At 41.1% G+C, this 25,356-nt stretch overlaps 1 protein-coding gene across 3 annotated transcripts in view; it reads right to left on the bottom strand.

Annotated features, from left to right (window-relative positions):
- LOC140195173 (septin-11) overlaps positions 1-25,356 on the bottom strand; it is an 86,002-nt gene that overhangs the window by 15,375 nt on the left and 45,271 nt on the right. For all 3 annotated transcript variants that reach the window (XM_072253057.1, XM_072253059.1, XM_072253058.1), the window contains 5 exons: positions 23,768-23,954; positions 8,833-8,994; positions 8,424-8,520; positions 2,512-2,680; positions 1,541-1,673 (listed from right to left, as the gene is read on the bottom strand). In XM_072253057.1, the coding sequence (XP_072109158.1) occupies positions 1,541-1,673; positions 2,512-2,680; positions 8,424-8,520; positions 8,833-8,994; positions 23,768-23,954 (748 nt within the window). The remainder of the gene's footprint in view (positions 1-1,540; positions 1,674-2,511; positions 2,681-8,423; positions 8,521-8,832; positions 8,995-23,767; positions 23,955-25,356) is intronic.

Consider the following 25,356-nt stretch of genomic DNA (forward strand, 5'->3'; position numbering starts at 1 on the left):
GCTACAGATTTTTTTTTTGCTGGTGATTCCTCAGGGAACTGCTGTGTGCAGGGCAATTCACTCCTAACCTCTGTGTCTGCCCTTTGCAATGTGAAAGCTAAGAATAAGCTGAGGTCTGACCTGCTACCTGGCTAAGGGACCAGCTCAGTTCCAGAGTCAGAGCACAGACATCCCAGACTGAGAGGGCCAGTCTCCTTGTGCATCCAGACCCTCACATAGTCTGGCTCAAGGGGCACAGCCCCTTTCATTTGGAAGAGGTTGCTAAACTTGATCAAGAAGTGCAAATGCTTTTTAGTTTCATTTAGTGTTTTCAATTAAAGTACTTTTAAATGTGAGAAATTAACAAGTCTCCTGATCTGTTTTTAGATGTCTCAGATATTTAATAAAATTGCAGGGCAGATGGCCTGGGGTGCATTTAAGGCCTAGTTGTGCTTGTGACTCACTTTGTCCTGTGGATAATTATAACAGCCAGGTTTCAGCAGGGCTGCAAAAAATGGTTGCAGGGAATGAAAGTGCAACAGGCCAGAGGTAAAAAAAAGGAAACTTTCTTTCTTTCAAAATGAAGGCAAAACATAACAATATACAAACGTAAATGCTAGTGCTCTATGCATGATTTTCTTGTCTGAAATCGATACACTGTGTCTGGCTTCCACTGTGGGAAAAATCCATTTATCAATCCCCACAAAAAAATATTTCAAGGTGATAAAGGGGCATTTAAAGGGGAAGGATACATCAGCAGAGCTAGTACAGTTACTGTTCACAGCTCCAATCTCCTAGGCTGCTGAGATGGCATTTGCACCATGACTATGTAAATATCCTCTATGGATCCCATTTTTCACCACATTCCAACGATTTATGGCTGAGCCTCTAATAGCGCTGGTGAAGCTCCGTGACTACTTCTCGGTGGCAAACACAGCAAAGGAAACCACTACATTCTTTATTAATAACACAAGCCAGATGGAGGTGGTGGGGCCCAGGCCCCATACCAAAGCAACAGAACTCGATGTTTGAACGAAGATATAAGCGCAGAGCCTGATTGCAAAGGTCAGGGTGTTGGGGCCGGAGACGTGGGGCAGGCCGGTTCAATACACTACTCTGCAACGCGGCTCTGTGCTGAACTGAGGTTGTGACTTCATGCCTGTGGATGGACTCTCTTTTGTGTACTTCAGTTCTGAATACTATTTGCTTGCTTTTACTGTTTGCACGATTTGTGTTTTTTTCCCCACTGTGCACATCGGGTGTTTGTCGGTCCTCTTTTTTTAAAAATGGGTTCTTTTAGGTTTTATTGTTTGTGTCTGCCTGCAAGGAGATGAATCTCAAGGTTGTATAATGGATATGTACTTCGATAATAGATGTATAGGTGAGTAATACTATCAGGCCAGGAAGAGTTAATAGGAAAGTGGAAAGAATACAAGATTAGTGTAGGATTAATGTAAATAGCTTGTTTGTCAATGCAGGCTTGATGGGTCAATGGCCCGTTTCTGTGCTGCTTGACTCCATGATTTCATGTTAACACGCAATTCAAGAGATACAATTATACCTCTTTCTCAGCCTCCTTCAGCTCAGACTCCTTCTCTTTTACCCTCATGACAAACATTTGTCTCATCTCTTCCTCCTTTTTCTGCAGCTCAGTTAAGAATTCATTTCTCTTTGCCTCATAGGTTTCCTGCAAACTTCAAAACAAACACAAGCAATTAGAAAGACTCAGTTTCTACACCAAGTGTGCACTCATGCTCTTCAGCAAAATCTACAAGGTATATTGCTTGCCTCATCCTAAATTTGGGATTTAAAATATAATTACTATCCATCGTGAAAATGAAAAGCCTTGGCAACAAAATTTAATATATGCCACAGTTGTTAAGAAAATGGAGTACAGAGATGCATTTTTAAACAAAAATCTAGTCACTGCAGACACATACAGTGCATTAACAAAGAACCTGGATTATACTCTGAGAACACACTGCATTTGCTAAAGACATCAACAATACCATTACCACACAGCTCAAAAACAAAAAGCTTCAACTGACAAATTTATTGTGAATATGATCATGTAAAACATATGCATACACATAAAAACAGAATCAGAATAAAATTACATACCTCTTATACAAGGATTTTGAAGGCAATGCATTATCTTTGCATCATATGATGTAAATACAGTGTTTCAGCACTGATCCCTGATATATTAGCTGGACAGTATTCTTCATCAGAATTAAAACTTAGAATTAACCATTTTTTCCAGAAATCAAAGCTCTTATGTGAAGTTATTCTAGCTTGCTGTGTATTTGTATAAGCTATCATATGTTCTTACTAAAAACTATAATCCAATGCCTTGCTATTATACAATGGCAAACCACTTCTGTAGAAAAATGTGCCATGAACAATCATGGTCATGGAAAGACCATGATCACCCATGTCATATAACATGGCACATAATGAACAAACGATGACACTCCATAATTTCATGCTCAAATTATCAAACCTCAACACTTAGATCTACTAGTTCTGTACCTGAATGGTTTGCTGTCAGGATCAGTGTCTTTAAATCCCATTTCCTCCAGCTTACATCGTCTGTATAGTTCATAATGACGTGCATGTGTCTGCTCCCTCAGATCCTCCATGTTTACACGAATCAGCATTTCACGGAGCTTCACAAAGTCACAGTGATTTTCATTTTCCACTATAAAAAGTTATTCATATTTCCCAAAATAGAAATAAAAGGAAGTAAATAAGACATTTGTTTTGGCAGCAACTGTTCTACAATTTCTAAAGCATATCAATTCGTTCCATAAATTATTGAAACTCAGATCGCAAATAAAACTTGACACAGTCCAGGAACAGCATCCAAGAATCAGGCTGTTATTCCTAACTTGAAGCATTATGTGCAGTTTTGGTCTAACTATAGGATGCGATTGCAATGAAGAGGATTCACCAGAATATCGCCTGGATTGGGGGATCTTAAGTGTGGGGAGGGAATGAAAAGGCTGGGCTTGCTTTTCCTGGAATGGAGGGGTGATCTGATAGAAAAGGCTGGGATGGGGTAGAGAGTCAAAACCTCTTTCCCCCAAGTTGGGCTATCAAAAACAAGGGCGGGGGGTGGAGATCGGTTTGGAGTAAAAGAAAGGATCTTAAAAAAACTATTTCAGTCTGAATGACAAGATTTTTTTTAAAAACACACACACACACACACACAGAGTGGTTAATGTCTGGAATGTACTGCCAGAGGATGTGGAATCAGAAACAATTAATCTAATTAAGAAGCATTTAGAGACTTAAACAGACAAGGTTTGGAAAGATACGGCCCTAATAAAGACAAACGTGATTAGTGCAGACAGGCTGGCCTAAGAGTCTGTTTCTATGCTGTTCAACTATGATTACACGTACTTTCTTAAAACCTTTATAGTACTAGTCCATAAACTTCGAGGGTGGTGGTGGGGGGGTGTCATGTTTGGGCATTACAGGCATTAACACATTGCCTACATGCAAATAGGATTGCATGCAATGGGATTGTGTAGGCAGGAAAGATCAGTTTAGTTAGCCATTTGATTACTAATTTGACACAACATTATGGGCCCAGGGTCCTGTTCCGGTGCTGTACGGCTCTATGCTCTGTTTTGTTGTATTTATCCATTTACTGTCCTTAAGGTGGCAGTGCTGAGCCACTGGCAGTCCTGGTGTCCGTGCTCCTCAAGTGGCACTGAATCTCACGTTTTAGATAATGATAAGGAAATCTATTAATATTCCTTTCACGGCAGGTTGATGTGGGATACATTCAAAACTCAGCAGTATGGCAAAAGGTCTTAGACCTAAATCATTAACTGTTTCTCTTTCCACAAATGTTTTCAGCCTTTTCTGTTTTTCATTTCAGATTTCTGGCATCTGCACTTTCCTTTGAATTTTCAGGGTTTGTGATTTGAAAGGGAACCTGCAGACCTGCAATTATCAGGCAGTTTTTGGACATTTTTCCAGGCTAGTTTATGAAGCTGAAATGCAGGCAGGGTTATTCAACTATACAACTTTGTAAACCAGATTTTTAAAAAAGGACCTTTACGCATTTAATAACCACAGGAATTACATCTGCATTAACCAGTGTGTAATACATTCCAGGCTCAGAATAGGAAGGCAGTTTTTCCCCAGCATCTTGGCTACTGGAGGCTCGGGAGGTGGTGTTGAAATGCCCTAGGGAAGAAACTGTATTTCATTCTCTGAACACAATGTGCTGGGGATGGAGTCTACGGGGTGCCAATCAAACAAGCTGGTTTGACCTGGATGATATCAGACTGTGCCAAATCAGACAAGTGAAGAATACTCCATCACATTGCTTTATGACTTGCGGCTAACACATTGAGAGACTTTGGGGGAGCATGGATCACTCACTGAAGGACACCCAGCTTCTGACATTCTTTTTGTAGACATGGTGTTTATGCAGCTGGTCCATGCGCAGATAAACAGGATAATAATTTCAAATTCTTTTTTCACAACAAAACAAACAAAATTTTTCTACAATTAGGTATTATGCTGAAATATACCAGATCTCTTCTCACTTGGGCTTAGCAAAGCAAATATTTTAAATTCCTTGTGTTTTTAAAGCTGTAATTTGAAACTGCCCAAGGATTATTCTGAAAGAAATCACCACTGAAACTTGCTACGGAGCAAGTTTTCAGATAATTTTCAGGCCAGTTTATGGAGCTGAAAGGCAAGCAGGGTTGTTTATACAACTTTGCAAATGCATATTTTAAAAAAAGACCTTTACAACATTTAATAATTGCAGGAATTATTACTACATTAGCCAGCTTGTAATGCATGTCATGCTCAGAAGAGGAAGGCAGCTTCCCCCAGCATCTTGGCCACTGCATCTGTAGCTCTACAGACTTTATCACTGGACATCACAATGAAGAATATGCCAAAACTACTATTTTATACCATTTAAAACTTACTCTAAAACAAAACTCAAGAATTTGATCCATTCACCAAGCTCAATATTTTACTACATTTGCACATAACCAGTAGTTTAAAGCTCTTGAGTAGAAGTGACAAGTACAAACCCCATTTCCAGAAAAGTTGGGATATTTTCCAAAATGCAATAAAAACAAAAATCTGTGATATGTTAATTCACATGAACCTTTATTTAACTGACAAAAGTACAAAGAAAAGATTTTCAATAGTTTTACTGACCAACTTAATTGTATTTTGTAAACATACACAAATTTAGAATTTGATGGCTGCAACACACTCAACAAAAGTTGGGACAGAGGCAGGTTTACCATTGTGTTACATCACCTTTCCTTCTAATAACACTTTTTAATCATTTTGGAACTGAGGATACTAATTGTAGCAGATTTGCAATTGGAAATTTTGTCCATTCTTGCTTGATATAAGACTTCAGTTGCTCAACAGTCCGTGGTCTCCGTTGTTTGATTCTCCTCTTCATGATGTGCCATACATTTTCAATAGGAGATAGATCTGGACTGGCAGCAGGCCAGTCAAGCACACGCACTCTGTGTCTACAAAGCCACGTTGTTGTAGCCCGTGCAGAATGTGGTCTGGCATTGTCCTGCTGAAATAAGCATGGACGTCCCGGGAAGAGACATTGCCTTGATGGCAACATGTGTCTCTCTAAAATCCTAATATACGCCTCAGAGTCAATGGTACCTTCACATACATGCAACTCACCCATGCCGTGGGCACTGATGCACCCCCATACTATCACAGATGCTGGCTTTTGCACCTTTTGCTGATAACAATCTGGATGGTCATTTTCATCTTTGGCACGGAGAACTCGATGCCTGTTTTTTCCGAAAACTAGCTGAAATGTGCACTCATCTAATTGTCATAGTAGCATGACGGTTTCTTAGGCAGTGCCGCCTGAGGGCTTGAAGATCACACTTATTCAACAGTGGTTTCCGACCTTGCCCTTTACGCACTAAGATGTCTCTGAATTCTCTGAATCTTTTCACAATATTATGTGCTGCAGATGTTGAAAGACCCAAGTTCTCTGCAATCTTGCGTTGAGAAATGTTCCTTTTGAACTGACTAACAATTCTCTCACGAATTTTGGCACAAAGGGGCGAGCCACGACCCATCCTTGCTTGCAAAGACTGAGCCTTTGATGGATGCTACTTTTATACCCAGTCATGATACCTCACCTGCTACCAATTAGCCTGCTTAATGTGGAGTCTTCCAAATCAGTGTTACTTGAATATTCTGTGCACTTTTCAATCTTATTTTAACTCTGTCCCAACTTTTGTTGAGTGTGTTGCAGCCATCAAATTCTAAATTTGTGTATGTTTACAAAATACAATTAAGTTGGTCAGTAAAACTATTGAAAATCTTTTCTTTGTACTTTTGTCAGTTAAATAAAGGTTCATGTGAATTCACATATCACAGATTTTTGTTTTTATTGCATTTTGGAAAATATCCCAACTTTTCTGGAAATGGGGTTTGTACTTGCTAGAGAAATTTCCCGAATAATTTGCATGCAAAACTGGGGAACCCCAAAATCAGCAGATATATGCATATACAATCAAATGATTACTCTCTTTAATTACAATATTTTGTAGGCACTCAGTGTACCAACTGGTACAACAAAAATGATGCTCCAACCAGCCCTTAACATTCGATCCAGAATTGGTTTATTTCTGTGAAAAAGGATGTTAACTTTTCTTAAAACATATAAAATTTATCAGTTAAAGTTTCCAATGCAGTTACAAATAATGATAGAGTTCTCTACTACAGTATTACTGAGAAGATAACTCGATTTTGCAATTGCCCTTTCCATTGTTGTTGACAAGAAACCCATGGAGGTTAGACAAATAAATTGTCTTGTAAAAGTATTCAAGCCCCAACCCTTTGTTCACATAAAAATGTATTACAACCAGGGATTTTGATAGATTTAACTGAGAAATTTTATTTGTGAATCACATACTCCTTTTCCACCACAGTAGAGCCCAAAAAAACAGAAGATTGTAAAGTGTGAAAAACTAAAAATACAAACACAGAAATGTCAGCAGTTCAGAAGTAGTCATCCCCCTTTGCTCAGTACTTGGTTAACAACCTCTCGCAGTTACTACAGTCACTAGGCTTTTTGGATAAGTCTCTGTTAGCTTTGTACAACCTGATGGAGCAAGGTTTTCCCCATTCCTCATTGCAAAATTGCTCAAGCTGTGCCAAGTTAGTTGGTGAGGTGCACAGCAATCTTGAAGTCCTACCAGAGATGTTCGATCAGGTTAAGGTCAGGACTCTGACTGGGCCATTCAGGGATATTAATTTTCTTCATTTGAAGCCACTCCATGGTTGCTCTGGCAGTGTGCTTTGGGTCGTTATCCTGCTGAAAGACAAACTTCCTCCCCAGTTTAAGCTTTCCGGCAGAGGCTAGCGAGTTTTTAATCCAGGATCTTTGTATTTAGCAACATGCATCTTCCCATCACTCCTGACCAGATTTCCATTCCCTGCAACTGAAAAGCATCTCGATAGCATGAAGCTACCTCCACCATACTTTACAGTAGGGATGGTGTTACCTGCCTGATGCACAGTATTAGATTTATGCCACACATATTGCTTGGTGTTGAGGCCAGAAAGTTCCAACTTAGTTTCATCCATCCACAAGACTGACTTCCACATCTTTACAGGATCTTCTAACTAACACTTTGCAAAATCTTTATGGGCTAGAATATGTTTTTTTTAAGCCAGGGCTTCTTCCTTGCCACTCTTTCACAAATACTCTTTTTGTGCAAGGCCTTACAGATTGTGGAGCCATGAACAACATCTCCAGATGCAGCCACTGACTTCTGCAACTCACTCGAGTGACTCTTAGCGTCTCTGTACCCTCTCTTACAAGTGCCATTCTTCCCTGGTAACTAAGTTTAGAAGGGTGGCCTGACCTAGGAGTGTGGCTATGCTTTCATAATGTTTCTATTTCTTCACTATGGACTGCACTGAGCTCGGAGGCATGTACTTAACTATTTGTGCTTAACTATTATCATTTTCCTGGCTCGTCTTCAATGCTCTTTTGCCTGCATTTTGGTTTGGTCTATTGAAAATCTACCACATTGTTGGACCTTACAGAGAGAGGGAGTATTAATTCTTATGAATTCAGAGAAAACAGACGATCCTCCAATTCTCTATATCAACAAATCCGGTGAGTTAGTAGGTAATACATTGCACCTGAGGAAAGTTAGCATAGTAATTATAAAATAGATGAATACTTTTTCTGACTCACAATTTTGGATTTTACTTTTTTAGTAAATCGTTGGCAGATTTTGGAATTTTTCTTTTGATTTAACATGATGCACAATGTTTTGTAGATTAGTTCAAAAAAATCCTACTTCAATGCATCTTAAATTTAGAGAGTAACATGCGGAAATACTCGTGGGGGCTGCTGGATACTTTTTCAAGGCACTATCTATCTTTTTATTCAAACATACCCTGTACTACTCCCCAAGGATATTGTCGAGCTTTTGCCATTTTATTCCCAATCTTTACTTCTTCGGTGCTGCCGACAACAGCAAATGGAAGATGACCCTGCAGAGAACAAAAGTGAAAGTGAGCTCTTCCTGAATCAGCCTACGAGGGAGCCAATGACAGCAATAACACTCCACTATTATTTCCCTCGATATACTTCCATCAAAACTCTATGGCTTTCAAGCAGAAATAATGGTTTAGGAAGAAAATATATAATTCTACAAAGACAATACTGCAACGTCCAATTCTATTAGACAAATATATTTATAAAATTCATATTTAAAAATATTATAATACACAAAATATTTATTTAGAGAATAAAAGAATTGGGTTATTAATGCTCATCTCAAGCAGACCAGTATTACAACCTACATTCATTGTTGAATTGATTTCTGCAACAGTTTCATCATCCGTTGGGAACTGGTAAATCTGTACGCCATTACTAACTAATTCACTCATGATTTTAATCTTGAATTTATGTAGTTCACTCTTTGAGATTGTGTCCGCTTTGGCAATGATGGGGACGATATTCACCTGCAAAAAGAAGAGAGAAAACTTGGTGTTTCTTTGTGCAATGATCACATCCTTACAATTGCATAATACTTCCTTCCACGCTTTAAGTATAACTTAATACCCCTCAACTGGCTCTTGAACCAGAGTGGATAACTTTACTTACCCCAACACTCAACTTCTTCCACAAACTATAGACTCACTTTCAAGGATTCTATAAACACGTTCATTTATTATTACATTGTTTTTTTTTCCTGTTTTGTATGTACAAAATTTGTTGTCTTCTGCATATTGTCTTTGTTTGTGTGCAGTTTTTTATTGATTCTATTGTGTTTCTATGTATTCACTGTGAATATCCGCAAGGAAATGAATTTCAGGGTAGTACTGGTGACACACATGTTCTTTGATAATAAATTTACTTTGAACTTTAAAATTATTGCAAAACAAAGAACTGAATTCAAATTGCACCAATTTCTGATTAATGTTGATCTGGTGAGCAGTTGCATTATTAACCCACTTTCACTTATGTTACAACCTAATCTATCCATGAAAGACAACCTTATACAAAGAACCTCTTTCTTACCTCCAGTTCTACCCTCTCAATAATATTTACTGTAAACAAAGGTGGTTTGTTCTTGATTAAAACTCCGTCTTCATAAGGGGTGAACAATGACCAAAAGCAGGTAGTTCCTCATGTCTTTCTAATCAAAACCCTGGCCTTAAGAGGACAGCTATTGAGGGAGAGAAGGAATTCGGGACTGAAGCATAGAGGTACATAGAGAGGCATTTATATGTTGGTGATGGTTTTAAATCATTTTCTACTGTAGAAGAACCAGTAGCATGCTAAAAGCAGCACAAGACATGTTGGCAAATGTCTAATCTTAGATCCCGCAACAGTGCTGAGGTCATGCAATGTTTCCCATCTGGAAAATTTGGTCAAAGAGCTACAGAATCTTGATCTTGGACAGGACCTCCCTCCTATGGAGCGCAATCTGGGCCCTGGATGGAACCACGTTACCAAGAGGTGGGGGGAGAGGGGGGGGCGAGGGAGAAAGATTTGAGAGGAAAAGACTGTGACTGTTAGGGACTTCTACTGCACCTCCAATCCAACTTCACAAGAAAAAGATTCACTTAAAGAATCTAAGGTATTGTGAGACTTAGAATATGACTTGCTAGAAATCACATTTTCTGTGATTATGAACCTGAATGTCATAGAATTTCACAAAAAAAAATATACACTCCACAAAAGCCATGATCCAAGATGGTCATATCGCTCACTAAGTGTGAAAAATATGTGCTGCAACTATTTTTTACATTAGGATGTAATTTTTATTTGTCAATGAACCTCCAAATCATATTTAGAACATGTCCTATGAAACCAGTGAAACTTTCAACGTATTTCACAGAACATAGAACAGTACAGCACAGTATAGGCCCTTCGGCCCACAATGTTGTGCCGACCCTCAAACCCTGCCTCCCATATAAGCCCCCACCTTAGATTCCTCCATATACCTGTCTAGTAGTCGCTTAAACTTCACTAGTGTATCTGCCTCCACCACTGACTCAGGCAGTGCATTCCACGCACCAACTGCTCTCTGAGTAAAAAACCTTCCTCTAATATCCTCCTTGAACTTCCCACCCCTTACCTTAAAGCCACGTCCTCTTGTATTGAGCAGCGGTGCCCTGGGGAAGAGGCGCTGGCTATCCACTCTTATATTCCTCTTATTATCTTGTACACCTCTATCATGTCTCCTCTCATCCTCCTTCTCTCCAAAGAATAAAGCCCTAGCTCCCTTAACCTCTGATCATAATGCATACTTTCTAAACCAGGCAGCATCCTGGTAAATCTCCTCTGTACCCTTTCCAATGCTTCCACATCCTTCCTATAGTGAGGTGACCAGAACTGGACATAATACTCCAAGTGTGGCCTAACCAGAGTTTTATAGAGCTACATCATTACATCGCGACTCTTAAACTCTATCCCTCGACTTATGAAAGCTAATACCCCATAAGCTTTCTTAACTACCCTATCCACCTGTGAGGCAACTTTCAGGGATCTGTGGACATGTACCCCCAGATCCCTCTGCTCCTCCACACTACCAAGTATCCTGCCATTTACTTTGTACTTTGCCTTGGAGTTTGTCCTTCCAAAGTGTACCACCTCACACTTCTCCGGGTTGAACTCCACCTGCCACTTCTCAGCCCACTTCTGCATCCTATCAATGTCTCTCTGCAATCTTTGACAATCCTCTACACTATCTACAACACCACCAACCTTTGTGTCGTCTGCAACAACAAAAGTTGACACCAAACGAGGATACTGGGCCACATCATTGCAACTGCAGATCGTAGTTGGGGCAGTATCTTCTAGCACGTACTGTCAAGCATTAGTAACTCTGCCAACGAGCTGTCAACCTTGCAACTTTGTCAGTCATCAATCAGTATGCCTTCCACTGAGCTCAGTATCCCAGTTAAACCTAGCTCATGTCAGTGTACAGTTCCCCTCCCAGGGATTCTGGCAAGCCCAGCAAAGAAATAGCTTGATGCAGTCATCAAGGATCATAGCATGAAGAAAATCTGAAGACTAAACTTTTTTTAAAAATAAAATGTCACGTGAATTTGTGGACTAAAAAATGAATACCATTTCTTGGTTCAGTGGAAGGATATCAGTCGTGCAGTCCAAGAAAAGTCAGTCTGAAGTACTCTCTCACACTGAGGAAGTCTTTCCTCCCAGCATTTCTTTCTCCTTGTATCAATGATTAGCTAGCCTTCAAGTCTGACAGACTACAGAATCACAAGGAATACTACATCTGAATGCACTTTGTTCTCCAATCCTGTCTCAAGAGCTGAGGAGTGAACTTTGGCATGTTTCACCTACACTGGCCCACAGCCAAAGTAAAACCCTTCACAGTTGTTACCGATCAGTTTCTATAGCTGCAGGTCTTTTTTACTTCCTGCATGACTGTATATTGAAGTTTGACATTATGTTCACATGGTTCCACTGGGATATGGTTCTGCAGAGTTATGTTACTACTGATGTATGGTTCATCTAAAGAAAAGTTCCAAGAGTGTGTATTACAGCTAGAAAACAACACTGTTAAAATGTGATTCTACTGGAGTTTGTTATATGGAGCTTCTAGTACTGTTAGGATGTCAAGTCAAGCTTATTGTTGTTTAGCTATACACATGTATACCTTCAAACAAGACATTTCTCCGAACCAGGATATAAAGCACAGTAGTATACCTAACACACATAACAACTTACGAAAGCAAGGATGAAATCTACAGATAGATTACACATAAAAAACAAACTAAAGTGCATAAATTAAATACTATAGAGAGAGTGCAGAGGAGATTTACAAGGAAGTTGCCTGGATTGGAGTGTGTGCCTTATGAGAATAGATTGAGTGAACTTGGCCTTTTTTCCTTGGAGCGACAGAGGATGAGAGGTGACCTGATAGAGGTATATAAGATGATGAGAGGCATTGATTATGTGGATAGCCAGAGGCTTTTTCCCTGGGGCTGAAATAGCTAACACGAGGGGGCATAGTTTTAGGGTGCTTGGAAGTAGGTACAAGGGGGATGTCAGAGTTAAATTTTTCCACACACAGAGTGCTGGGTGCGTGGAATACACTGCCAGAGAAGGTGGTAGAGGCGGATACAATATGGTCTTTTAAGAGACTTTTAGATAAGTACGTGAGCTTAGAAAAATAGAGGGCTATGCGGTAGGGAAATTCTAGGCACCTTCTAGAGTAGGTTACAGGATCGACACATCATTATGGGCCAAAGGGCCTGTAATGCGCTGCAGCATTCTATGTTTCTATATTGTAAGGTACAGAAAACAGATTAACCAGTGCCTCTTCGAATACGATGCGACAGGGAGTTCAGAAGCCTAACAGCCAGAGGGAAGAAACCGTTTCCCATCCTGACCGTTTTTGTTTTTATGCATCTTGTTTTATGTGGTTCGAAGTGCCATGTTAATGGGGTGTGGTTCTACCAAAGTATAATTCAGCCAGTGTACAATACTCTACTCAAATGTGGCACTATTCAGAAATTTTTCTGATGGAATTCATAAGAAAGGATATTCCAATTCACGCCTAACAAATTTTGCTTGAAGTACACTTCATACATCAATGTTTATCCATAATCCTACCTTACGGGTTTTTGCCCTTTATTTACCAAGGCTATCTGAATATAGAATGGAATTACAATTTTATTTCTTTGGTCCGTCTGTCAGATAGATAGGGGTAAGCCTTTAAAACTGAAACCCAATAGGGGTTTGGCTACAACAATAGAAAGGCAAAGAGATCGCATGTGGTGTGGCTGCAAGACTGTCATTTTAGGAGGTTTGGGCATTCACCTGACCTCCAAACATAGAAGTAGTTAAGAAATAGGGTTTTAAGGAACATTTTTCCAACATCTGAAAGGAACATTCCAAAACATTGTTTAGAGCTGGAATGCCACAGCTTGGGCCTAGGCTGCATTAAATTAGTTAAGAATTTGAAGGTCACAATGCTCTGCATAGTTGATGGAGGTTGCAGATACAGGTAGTGGCAAGGCCATGGATAGTTTTTAAAATGCAGATGAGAATTTTAAAGACTGGGATGCACACAGATCAAGAGCTACAATGGCTCGTTGAGCACAAGGGCGTTGGGAATAGGACACTGTTAAAGTTGAGAAGAGATTTTAGTAAGTTTGTGTGTGATACTATAACAGTACTTAGCATCCCTAAATGAACGTGTATGATTTAGTATGTTAGTACTCTTTAACGTGCTATTAGCAATATTAAAACCTTAGTTATCGAGAGAAATACAGTATATACGTAATCAAGGAATGGTCAAATATGGAGACCACCTGTGCAGCCAGTGGATCTGAACTGAAACATAATAGGGAGAGAGGATAAGGATGACGCACTTACTGACTAAATATCGGGCATAGGATAGAGGAGCAGAATTTGGCCAGAGTCCACCCCACCATTCAATCATCGCCCATTTATTATCTCTCAAACGCAATGCCCCGCAACCTTTGCTGCCCTCAAAATCAAGAACCTATCAACTTCCATTTCAAATATACCCAATGACTCTGCCTCCACAGCTGTCTATAGACACAAATTCCACAGATTCACCACCTTATGGCTAAAGAAATTCCTTTCATCTCCAATCTAAAGGGACATCCTTGTATTTGAGGCTGTGCCCACTGATCCTAGACTCTTCCACCATTGGAAACATCTGCTCCACATCCACTCTATCAAGGTTTTCCAATATTTGGAAGGTTTCAATGGGATTCTCACCCATTCTTCTAAATTCCAGCAAGTACAGGCCCAGAGCCATCAAAAGCTCCTGTCATATTAACCTTTTCATTTCCAGGATCACTCTCATGAACCACCTCTTGAACCTCTCCAAAACCAGCACATCCTTTCTTAGATATGGAGCACAGATGGCTCCAAATGCAATCTAACCATTGCCTTATAACTCCTCAGCTTTACATCTTTGTTTTTATATTCTAGTCGTCAACATTTCATTTGCCTTCCTCACTGCCGACTCAATCTGCAAGTTAACGATTAGGGAATCCTGCACTGGGACCCCAAAGTCACTCTGCACCTCCATTTTCTGAATTCGATCCGCCATTTAGAAAATGGTCTACACCTTTATTCTTTCCACCAAAGTACATCGCCCTATACTGTATTCCATCTGTCATTTCTTTGCCCATTTTTCTAATCTGGTCAAGTCCTTCCGCAGACCTCCTGCTTCCGCAACTCGACCTCCCACTCCACTAATCTCTGCATCATCTGCAAACTTGGCCAGAGCCATCAATTCCACTACCAGGTTATTAACATACAATGTGAAAGAAAAGTAGCAGACCCAACACCTAGCCCAGAGGAACTCCACTGGTCACCGAGTAAACTCTTCTCAGGCTTCCAGTTGGATACAGGTATCAATTATAAACACAAACAAGAGAAAATCTGTTGATGCTGGAAATCCATTAGTCACTGTCAGACAACCAGAAAAGGCCCCCTTTATTCCTAGTTTTTGCCTCCTGCAAGTCAGCCAACCTTCTGTCCATGCTATTATCTTTCCTATAATACCCTGGGCTCTCATCTTGTTTAGCAGCCTCGTGTTCGGCACCTTGTCAAAGACCTTCTAACTATCCAAATAAACAACCTCCACTAACTTTCCTTTGTTTATCCTGCTTGTTATTTCCTCAAAGAAGCCATGCTGACTTCAGCTTATTTTATTGCGTGCCCCCAGGTACCCCAAACTTCACCCTTGATAATGAATGTCATCACCTTACGAACCACTGAAGTCAAGCTAAGTGGCCTATAACTTCCTGTTAAAGAGTGGAGTGACATTTGTGATTTTCCAGTCCTCCACAAACATTCCAGAATATAGTGATTCTTGAAAGATCATTACTAATGCCTTCATGATCTCTTCAGCTACTGTAGCTCTTTCAGAACCCTGGGATGTAGTCCATCTGATCCAGGTGACATATCTACCTTCAGACCTTTCAGCCTCCCAAGCATCTTCTCCTTAACAATAACGACTACACTCATTGCACCATGGCACTATTGAATTTCTGGCATTCTGCTGGTGTCTTTCACAGTGAAGACTGATGCAAAGTATATATCCTGTTTGCCTGCCATTCCTTTGTTCCCCATTACTACCTCTCCAGCATCATTTTGCAGCCATCCACTCATCTCTCTTTTACCCTTAACTGAATGAATGTTTGGTATCCTCTTAAATTATTAGCTAACTTACCTTCATATTTCATCTACATTGGTTTCGTAGTTGACTTCCGAAGGTTTTTAAAAACTTTCTACCCTCTAGGTTCCCACTAATTTTTGCTACATCATAAGCCCTCTCTTTTGATTTTATGTCTTTGACTTCCCTCATCAGCCATGATTGCCTCCCTTTAGAATACTTCTTCTTTGGAAAGAACTGATCCTACATCTTCTGAGTTGCTACCAGAAATTCCAGCCATTGCTGCTCTGCCGTCATTCCTGCCAGTGTCCCCTTTCAATCAACTTTGGCCGGCTCCTATCTCATGCCTCTGTAGTTACCTTTACTCAAGTGTAATACAGGTACATCTGATTTTAGCTTCTCAGGGTGAATTCTATTGTATTGATTACTGCCTCTTAAAGGTTTCTTCACTTCCTATTAGTACTTCAAAGTGAGCCTGATTAGATTTGTCAGATGATAGCCAGAGACTCCAACAATGCCTAAAGAAATAAACAAACATTCAATAAGCGAAATGTAACGAAAGGTGTGAAACTTAGATTCACTGGAGAGATTAAAAGAAAGAAAGGCAGACAGAGTTTGGGCACATCACTTGTTTGCACCTGCCCACTTGACTGTATTGTGACATCCATTTAGTCTCACGAGACCATGGATCTGCGCCTGGAAAGATTTGCTTCAGTCTGTGTTGGTAGAGCAGCATCTGTTGAGGCTGTAGAGGCCCACACGGGAGTGACAGTCTCAGCTGCAGCGACTGCACTTGAAGGCGCTGTCCTCCAGTGTTGTCTTGGTGCTGTTTTCCCGATGACTGCGCTTTTCTTCAGCAGCAAGCCTCAGCTTCTCTTCTCCTCTTTTTAGACCTCTGCATAGTTCCAGCCTCCAGCGAGAGCAATCGCTTGCGATGTCCTCCCACCTCTCGACATTCATGTTCAGTGACTTCATGTCTCTCTTATCTTTGAAATGAAGATGGGGCCACCCTTGTGCTCTCTTAGGCCAGTTCCCTGTACAGCAGGTCTTTCCAGATCCTCCTGTCTGACATGTGGTGTACGTGGCCCAGCCAACAGAGACGGCGTTGCTGGAGCAGGGTGAAGAGGCTGGGTATCTGGGCGCGGGCCAGGACCTCTCTGTTGATGACTTGGTCAACCCACCTGATGTCCAGGATGTGTCTCAGGCTGCGAAGGTGGAAGGCGTTGAGACGCCACTCTTATGTGGCTAAACGCTCAAAACCAAAGGATCACAGTTTCAAACAACAACAAATGCATTTCATAAGAACTCTGTGAGGACAGGCCACCTGAGATAGGGTAACTATCAAACTCAAATTAAATAGGAGCCATAACAATACGTTAGTTTGAAAAATTTTGAAATCTTGATTATTTATATTGCATTCCCCAACCACCGGGCCGCAAAGCATGTGCTACCGGGCCATGAGGAAACAATATGATTTGGCAATATGAAACAATATGAGTCAGCAGCAGCTTTCCTCATTCCCTGTCATGCCCACTGCTGAAGTTGAACGCACGCAAGGTCATTACCTGCGCGTCATCCACGTCAGCGCGGGAAATTCAGCTCCTCCAGCTTGCAAGTGACAATGGGCTGAAAAGTATGTTTGACATAACATCTCTGCCGGCATTCTGGATCAAAGTCAAGGCTGAATATCCTGAGATAGCCACGAAAGCACTGAAAACGTTGCTTCCATTTCCAACATATCTCTGTGAAGTGGGGTTTTCTGCAATGAATGCAACAAAAACTAAATTGCGGAATAGACTGGATATAAGGAACCCCCTTCGAGTATCGCTGTCTCCCATCACCCCTCGATGGGACCGTCTTGTTGCAGGGCAACAAGCCCAGCACTCCCATTGATTCAGCGATGTTGGTGTGTTGTAATGATTTTATATGTTCATACGAAGAAATTATGCGCTGTGTGTTTAATATCCAAACGTTACTTAAAATGTTATGATGCTATTGACTTATAAGTGGCTTATAATTGACTTATCACTATATTCATGCGCTGTGTTACATAAAACCTAAAATAACACTTAACATATAGTAAAAGCAGGAATGATATGATAAATACACAGCCTATATAAAGTAGAAATAATGTATGTACAGTATACTGTAGTTTCATTGAACGGAATCACTAAAAACGATTTGTAGAAAAAAATCGGCTCATACACGCATGCCCACTGGTGCCCGCGCAAGGCTTCATGGTCATGGTAGTCTTTCTCGGGGTAAACACAACGTATTAGACTGCTACTCTTGTCTGTTGGCAACCCTACCCCCTCCCCCACCACGGTTGGCAAGAATATTGTCAATATTAAACCGGTCCGCGGTGCAAAAAAGGTTGGGGACCCTGCTTTATATCAACACTTCTTTTGGGAATTTTTTTACAATGGGTAAAAGATGAACATTTGACCATGGAATTGTATACAATAGTTATATAATTTGAAATATCTGAAGTGATCTGAATAGGCTGTTCCTTTTGATTAGGTTCAAAGTTCAAAAATGTTAAAAGTTCAAAGTAAAATTTATTATCAGAGTACATACATGTCACCACATACAACCCTGAGATTTGTTTTCTGCAGGCATAATTAGCAAATCCACAGAACAGAAACTATAAACAGGATTAATGAATAACCAACTGTGCAAATGCAAATATAAATCAATAGCAATAAATAATGAGCATGAAATAACAAGATAGAGTCCTTAAAGTGCGACCATAGGTTATGGGAACACCAGAAATAAAATGAGTGTAGCTATCCCCTTTTGTTCAAGAACCTGATGGTTGCGAAGTAGTAATTGTTCTGGAACCCGGTGGTGCGAGTCCTGAGGTACTTGTACCTTCTACCTGATGGCAGCAGCGAGAAAAGGGCACAGCCTGCGTGGTGAGTGTCTTTGATGACGGATGCTGTTTTTCTACGGCAATGTTTCATGTAGATGTGCTCAGTGGTTGTGAGGATTTTACCGTGATGTACTGGGCTGAGTCCATTACCTTTTGTAGGATTTTCCACTCAAAGGCATTTGAGTTTCCATACCAGGCCGTAATGTTTAACATGTAAATGTGATCACAATGACAAGTCACTACAATGTAACATAGCATTGTAGTAACTTTTAAATGAACAAGAATTAAAGCAATGGGCTTTCTTTATATAACTTTTATTTGGAGATAGCATGGTAACAAATCCTTCTGGCCCAATGTGCCTGTGCTGCCCAATTACAGCCATGTGACCATGAACCTACTAATCCCGATGTCTTTGATATGTGGGAGGAAGCCCACGTGGTCACGGGGGAGAATAAGCAACCTCCTCACAGACAGCCCCAGAATTGTAGCCCTGCTGCTGGCATTGTAATAACATTACATTAGAAACACAGAAAACCTACGGCACAATACAGGCCCTTCAGCCCACAATGCTGTGCCAAACACGTTCTTACTTTAGAAATTACCTAGGGTTACCCATGGCCCTCTAAGTTCCATGTACCTACCCAGGAGTCTCTTAATAGACCCTATCGTAGCCACCTCCACCACCGTCGCCGGCAGCCTATTCCATGCACTCATCACTCTCTGTGTAAAAAAAAACTTACCACTGACATCACCTCTGTACCTGCTTCCAAGCACCTTACAACTGTGCCCTCTTGTGTTAGCCATTTCAGCCCTGGGAAAAAGCCTCTGACTATTCACACGATCAATGCCTCTCATCATTTTACACACCTCTATCAGGTCACCTCTCATCCTCCGTCACTCCATGGAGAAAAGGCCAAGTTCACTTAACCTATTCTCGTAAGGCATGCTCCCCAATCCAGGCAACATCCTTGTAAGTCTCCTTTGCACCCTGTCTATAGTTTCCACTTTTTTCCTGTAAAAATTACCAGAACTGAGCACAGTACTCCAGATGGGGTCTGACCAGGGTCCTATATAGCTGTAACATTTACCTCTCGGCTCTTAAACTCAATCCCACGGTTGATGAAGGCCAATGCACTGTATGCCTTCTTAACCACAGAGTCAACCTGCACAGCAGCTTTGAGTGTCCTATGGACTCGGACCTCAACCCTCTGATCCTCCACACTACCAAGAGTCCTACCATTCTGCTATCATATTTGACCTATCAAAATGAACCACCTCACACTTACCTGGGTTGAACTCCATCTGCTACTTCTCAGCCCAGTTTTGCATCCCATCAATGTCCTGCTGTAACCTCTGACAGCCCTCCACACTACCCACAACACCCCCAACCTCTGTGTCATCAGCAAACTTACTAACCCATCCAGGTCATTTATAAAAATCATGAAGAGAAGAGGTCCCAGAACAGATCCCTGAGACACACCACTGGTCACCAACTTCCATGCAGAATATGACCCAACTACAACCACTCTTTGCCTTCTATGAGCAAGCCAATTCGGGATCCGCAAAGCAAGGTCCCCCTGGATCCCATGCCTCCTTACTTTCTCAATAAGCCTTGCATAGGGTACCTTATCAAGTGCCTTGCTGAAATCCATATACACTACATTTATTGCTCTACCTTCATCAATGTGTTTAGTCACATCCTCAAAAAATTCAATCAGGCTTGTAAGGCACAACCTGCCTTTCAAAAAGCCATGCTGACTATTCCTAATCATATTATGCCTCTCCAAATGTTCATAAATCCTGCCTGTCAGGATCTTCTCCATCAACTTACCAACCACTGAAGTAAAACTCACTGGTCTATAATTTCCTAGGCTATCTCTACTCCCTTTCTTGAATAAGGGAACAACATCTGGAACCTTCCAATCCTCCAGAACCTCTCCCATCCCCATTGATGATGCAAAGATCATTGCCAGAGGCTCAGCAATCTCCTCCCTCACCTCCCACAGTAGCCTGGGGTACATCTCATCCAGTCCTGGTGACATATCCAACTTGATGCTTTCCAAAAGCTCCAGCACGTCCTCTTTCTTAACATCTACATGCTCAAGCTTTTCAATCTGCTGTAAGTCATCCCTACGATCACCAAGATCCTTTTCCGTGGTGAATACTGAAGCAAAATATTCATTAAGTATCTCTGCTAGCTCCTCCGGTTCCGTACACACTTTTCCACTGTCACACTTGATTGGTCCTATTCTCTCAGATCTTGTCCTCTTGCTCTTCAAATACTTGTAGAATACTTTGGGGTTTTCCTTAATCCTGCTCACCCCAAGACCTTCTCAAGGCCCCTTCTAGCTCTCCTAATTTCATTCTTAAGCTTCTTCCTGCTAGCCTTATAAGTTTCTAGATCTCTATCATTACCTAGTTTTTTGAACCCTTCATAAGCTTTTCGTTTCTTCTTGACTAGATTTTCATCTTTGTACACCACGGTTCCTGTACCTTACCATCCTTTCCCTGACTCATTGAAACGTACTTAAGCAGAACACCATGCATATATCCCCTGAACATTTGCCACATTTAGAAAACCACAGAAAACCATAGAAAAACTACAGCACAGAAACAAGCCTTTTGGCCCTTCTTGGCTGTGCCATTTTCTGCCTAGTCCCACTGACCTGCACGCAGACCATATCCCTCCATACACCTCCCATCCATGTACCTGACCAATTTATTCTTAAGTGTTAAAAAAGAACCCACATTTACCACCTCCTCTGGCAGCTCATTCCACACTTCCACCACTCTCTGTGTGAAGAAGCCCCCCCCCAATGTTCCCTTTAACCTGCTTGCATTCACTCTATCTATACCCATCATAATTTTATATACCTATTTCTGCTGTACATTTCCCTGAGAACATCTGTTTTCAATTTATGCTTCCAAGTTCCTGCCTGATAGCTTCATATTTCCCATTACTCAAATTAAATACTTTCCTAACTTGTCTGTTCCTATCCCTCTCCAATGCTATGCTAAAGGTGATAGAATTATGATCACTATTTCCAAAATGCTCTCCCACTGTGAGACCCGACAGCTGACCAGGTTCATTTCCCAATACCAGATCAAGTACAGTCTCTCCTCTTGTAGGCTTATCTACATATTGTGTTAGGAAACCTTCCTGAACACACCTAACAAACGCCACCCCATCTAAACCCCTTGCTCTAGGGACATGCCAATCAATACTGGGGAATTTAAAATCTCCCATCATGACAACTGGGTTATTATTGCACCATTCCAGAATCTGTCTCCCTATCTGTTCCTTGATGTCCCTGTTACTATTGGGTGGTCTATAAAAAAAAAACACCCAGTAGAGTTATTGACCCCTTCCTGTTCCTAACCTCTACCCACACAGACTCAGTAGACAATCCTTCTATGACTTCCTCCTTTTCTGCACCCGTGACACTATCTCTGATCAGCAGTCCCATGTCCCCACTTCTTTTGCCTCCCTTCCTGGCGTTTGAAACATCTAAAGCCTGGTACACTCTAAGCAGCCATTCCTGCCCCTGAGCTATCCAAGTCTCTGTAATGGCCACAACATCATAGTTCAAAGTACTGATCCACATTCTAAGCTCATCTGCTTTGTTCATGATACTTCTTGCATTAAAATAGACACATCTCAAACCATCAGTCTGAGCGCATCCCTTCTCTATCTCCTGCCTATCCTCCCTCTCTCCAAGCTTTCTCTATTTGTCAGCCAACAGTCCCTTCCTCCGTCTCTTCAGATTGGTTCCCACCCCCCCAGCGATTCTAGTTTAAGCTCTCCTCAAAAGCCTTAGCAAACCTCCCTGCGAGGATATTGGTTGCCCTCGGATTCAAGTGCAACCTGTCCTTTTCGTATGGGTCACTCCTGCCACAAAAGAGGTCCTAATGATCCAGAAATCTGAATCCCTGCCCCCTGCTACAAATGCTCAGCCACGCATTTATCCTCCACCTCACTCTATTCCTATACTCACTGTTGCATAGCACAGGCAATAATCCCGAGATTACTACCTTTGTGGTTCTGCTTCACAAATTCCTTCCTAACTCCCTGTAGTCTGTTTTCAGGACCTCCTCCCTTTTCCTACCTATGTCATTGGTACCAATATGTACCACGACCTCTGGCTGTTCACCTTCCCACTTCAGGATACTGTGGACATGATCAGAAACATCCCGAACCCTGGCACCTGGGAGGCAAACTACCATCCGTGCTTCTTTCCTGCATCCACAGAATCGCCTGTCTAACCCCCTAACTATACAGTCCCTATCACTGCTGCCATCCTCTTCCTTTCCCTACCCTTCTGAGCCACAGAGCCAGACTCTGTGCCACAGGCGCGGCCACTGTCGCTTCCCCCAGGTAGGTTCCCCCCCTCCCCCAACAGTACTCAAGCAGGAGTACTTATTGTTAAGGGGTCAATCACAGGGGTACTCTCTAGTATCTGACTCTTGCCCTTCCCTCTCCTTACTGTTATCCACTGATCTGTCTCCCGAGGCCCCGGCGTGACTACTTGCCTATAGCTCCTCTCTATCACCTCGTCACTTTCCCTGACCAGACAAGTCATCGAGATGCAACTCCAGTTCCCTAACCCTGTCCCCAAGGAGCCGCAGCTCGATGCACATGGCGCAGATGTGGTCATCCGGGAGGCTGCGAGTGTCCATGGGCATCCCACATCCGACACCCAGTATAGAACACTGGCCTCACAGACATACTTCCTATTCTTCACAAGTTACTTACCTTCCCTCGACCTGTTATCACCAAAGCCTCATTGAGCTAAAGCCCCACTACTCTGACTCCCTCTAATCAGTCACTTGCTCTATAAAGCTGGCTTCTTTTTAAACTCTTCCTGCTGGTCTAACTCACTGACGTCCATGTGCCTGCTATGTTATTGTGCCACCCAACTAAATTATTCTTACCTTAATCTTATTTTTACGCTTAATTGTTTTTATTCAGAGACTCAACTACTTTAAGTAATTGAAAGGAAGACGACTACAATGTCATAACATTACTTCTATAGGAGTCAAACATTTAAAACACGAATGTTTAGTGTTCCAAGATACTTGAAAAAAAAATAGGAACAAGCTAAGAATTACAGTCCTACAATTTATATCAGCAAAGCCAATTCGACAATTCTTGTTACTTTCAAAAACACCAACATTTTCTCAGGAGATTTAGCAATCTATACATTGATAAAAGAAAAATAACATTTACCTTGCTGTCTAATTTTTTCATGGTAACAAGGTCAAGAGATTTTAGTGAGTGTCCTGTGGGTGCAATGAAGTACAGACAAGTATGAATTCTGGTGTCGTGATAATTGTAGAATGAACGCTTGATCTTCAGTTCTTCCTGAAGGTATGCTTCAAACTGTGCATCAATATATTCGACGATAGGCTTGTAGCTGGAACCAAACATGCGGTATTAAAAATAAAGGAAAATCTTTTCTAAACCGTAATTACTAGACAGACATATCAGACCATCTCAAAACCTCCATAGCTGATATAAATAAATATAAAATATGATATCGAAACTTTGACAATTAACCTCAATTAAGACAATAATTACGTTATTGGCATTTATCATGGAATAATCTGCTTGTAACACAATTTTTTTCTTACGTTTCCAAGATCTATTCATTGTCACAGACCCATTAGTACCAGAACTACTGTATGTCTTGTAAATCATCAATAACTTGTGGACGAAAGTATTTTAATAGCAAGGCATATTTGCATCATAACAACTTTTTCTGATTAGGAATCACAATTATACACAGCCATAAGTTGGCAAGAATTATTTTTCAGTTTAATCATAGACTATACATGTAAACTATATCACTTAACGAACACATAACTTGTTGCCCATTCTCTTAATTGCTAGAGCAATTTTAAATTCACTTTTCTGCCGTAGCTTCATCCCAATGGTATACATATTTCTTGACCAAGAGACCCATTCCAAGAATGCATGCTAACAAATCAGTAAGGGATAAGGGTTACAAATAAAAACTGCATCAAATGTTCCACAGCCCAAGATGCTGGTAAACATGGTAAATTTCCCAATTAAATGCATCAAGATGAGACAGCTTGATGTTAGAATAACCTTAATCATAGCTCTTTCCTTTTCTCACAGTAATTATGTAATCTTTCAATAAATTTCAAATAGTCACCAATTTATTAACGTCACAGTTTTAGCAGGAGATCTTGAAAAAGATATACTGGCATTAGGTATGCCAATTTTAAAGTTTTAAGATTAGCTTTTTTTGTCACACGTATATCAAAACATAAAGTGAAATGCGTTGTTTGCGTCAATGATCACAGTCCGAGGATATGCTGGGAGCAGCCCACAAGTGCTGCCGTGCCGTGTTTCCAGCGCCAAGATGGCACGCCCATAACTTACGAACTGTGTGTCATTGGAACGAGAGAGGAAACTGGAACACCTGAAGGAAACCCATGTAGTCAAAGGGAGAACTTACAAACTCATTACAGGCAGTGGGATGAATTGAACCTTGTTCATTGGCATTATCAAGTATTACATTAGTTCAGTAGTCCCTAACCACCGGGCCACGAGGAAACGATATGATTTGGCGGTGTGATGAGTAAAAAACAAATGTCGCTTGAGAGTTCCTTTAGAAAAGGTGGTAGGGGACATAAAAGGCCTAATGATGATGATAATGCAGAGACAGCTGAGGCGGAGACTACAAAAAAAAAGAAAGCTTCCTTCAACAGAAAATACGACGAGTCGTACATAAAATATGGCTTTATTGCGACTGGTGACTCACACGCTCCAAACCCCCTGTGTGTGATATG

Source organism: Mobula birostris, chromosome 3 (assembly GCF_030028105.1).
Source record: "Mobula birostris isolate sMobBir1 chromosome 3, sMobBir1.hap1, whole genome shotgun sequence".
Taxonomy (NCBI): domain Eukaryota; kingdom Metazoa; phylum Chordata; class Chondrichthyes; order Myliobatiformes; family Myliobatidae; genus Mobula; species Mobula birostris.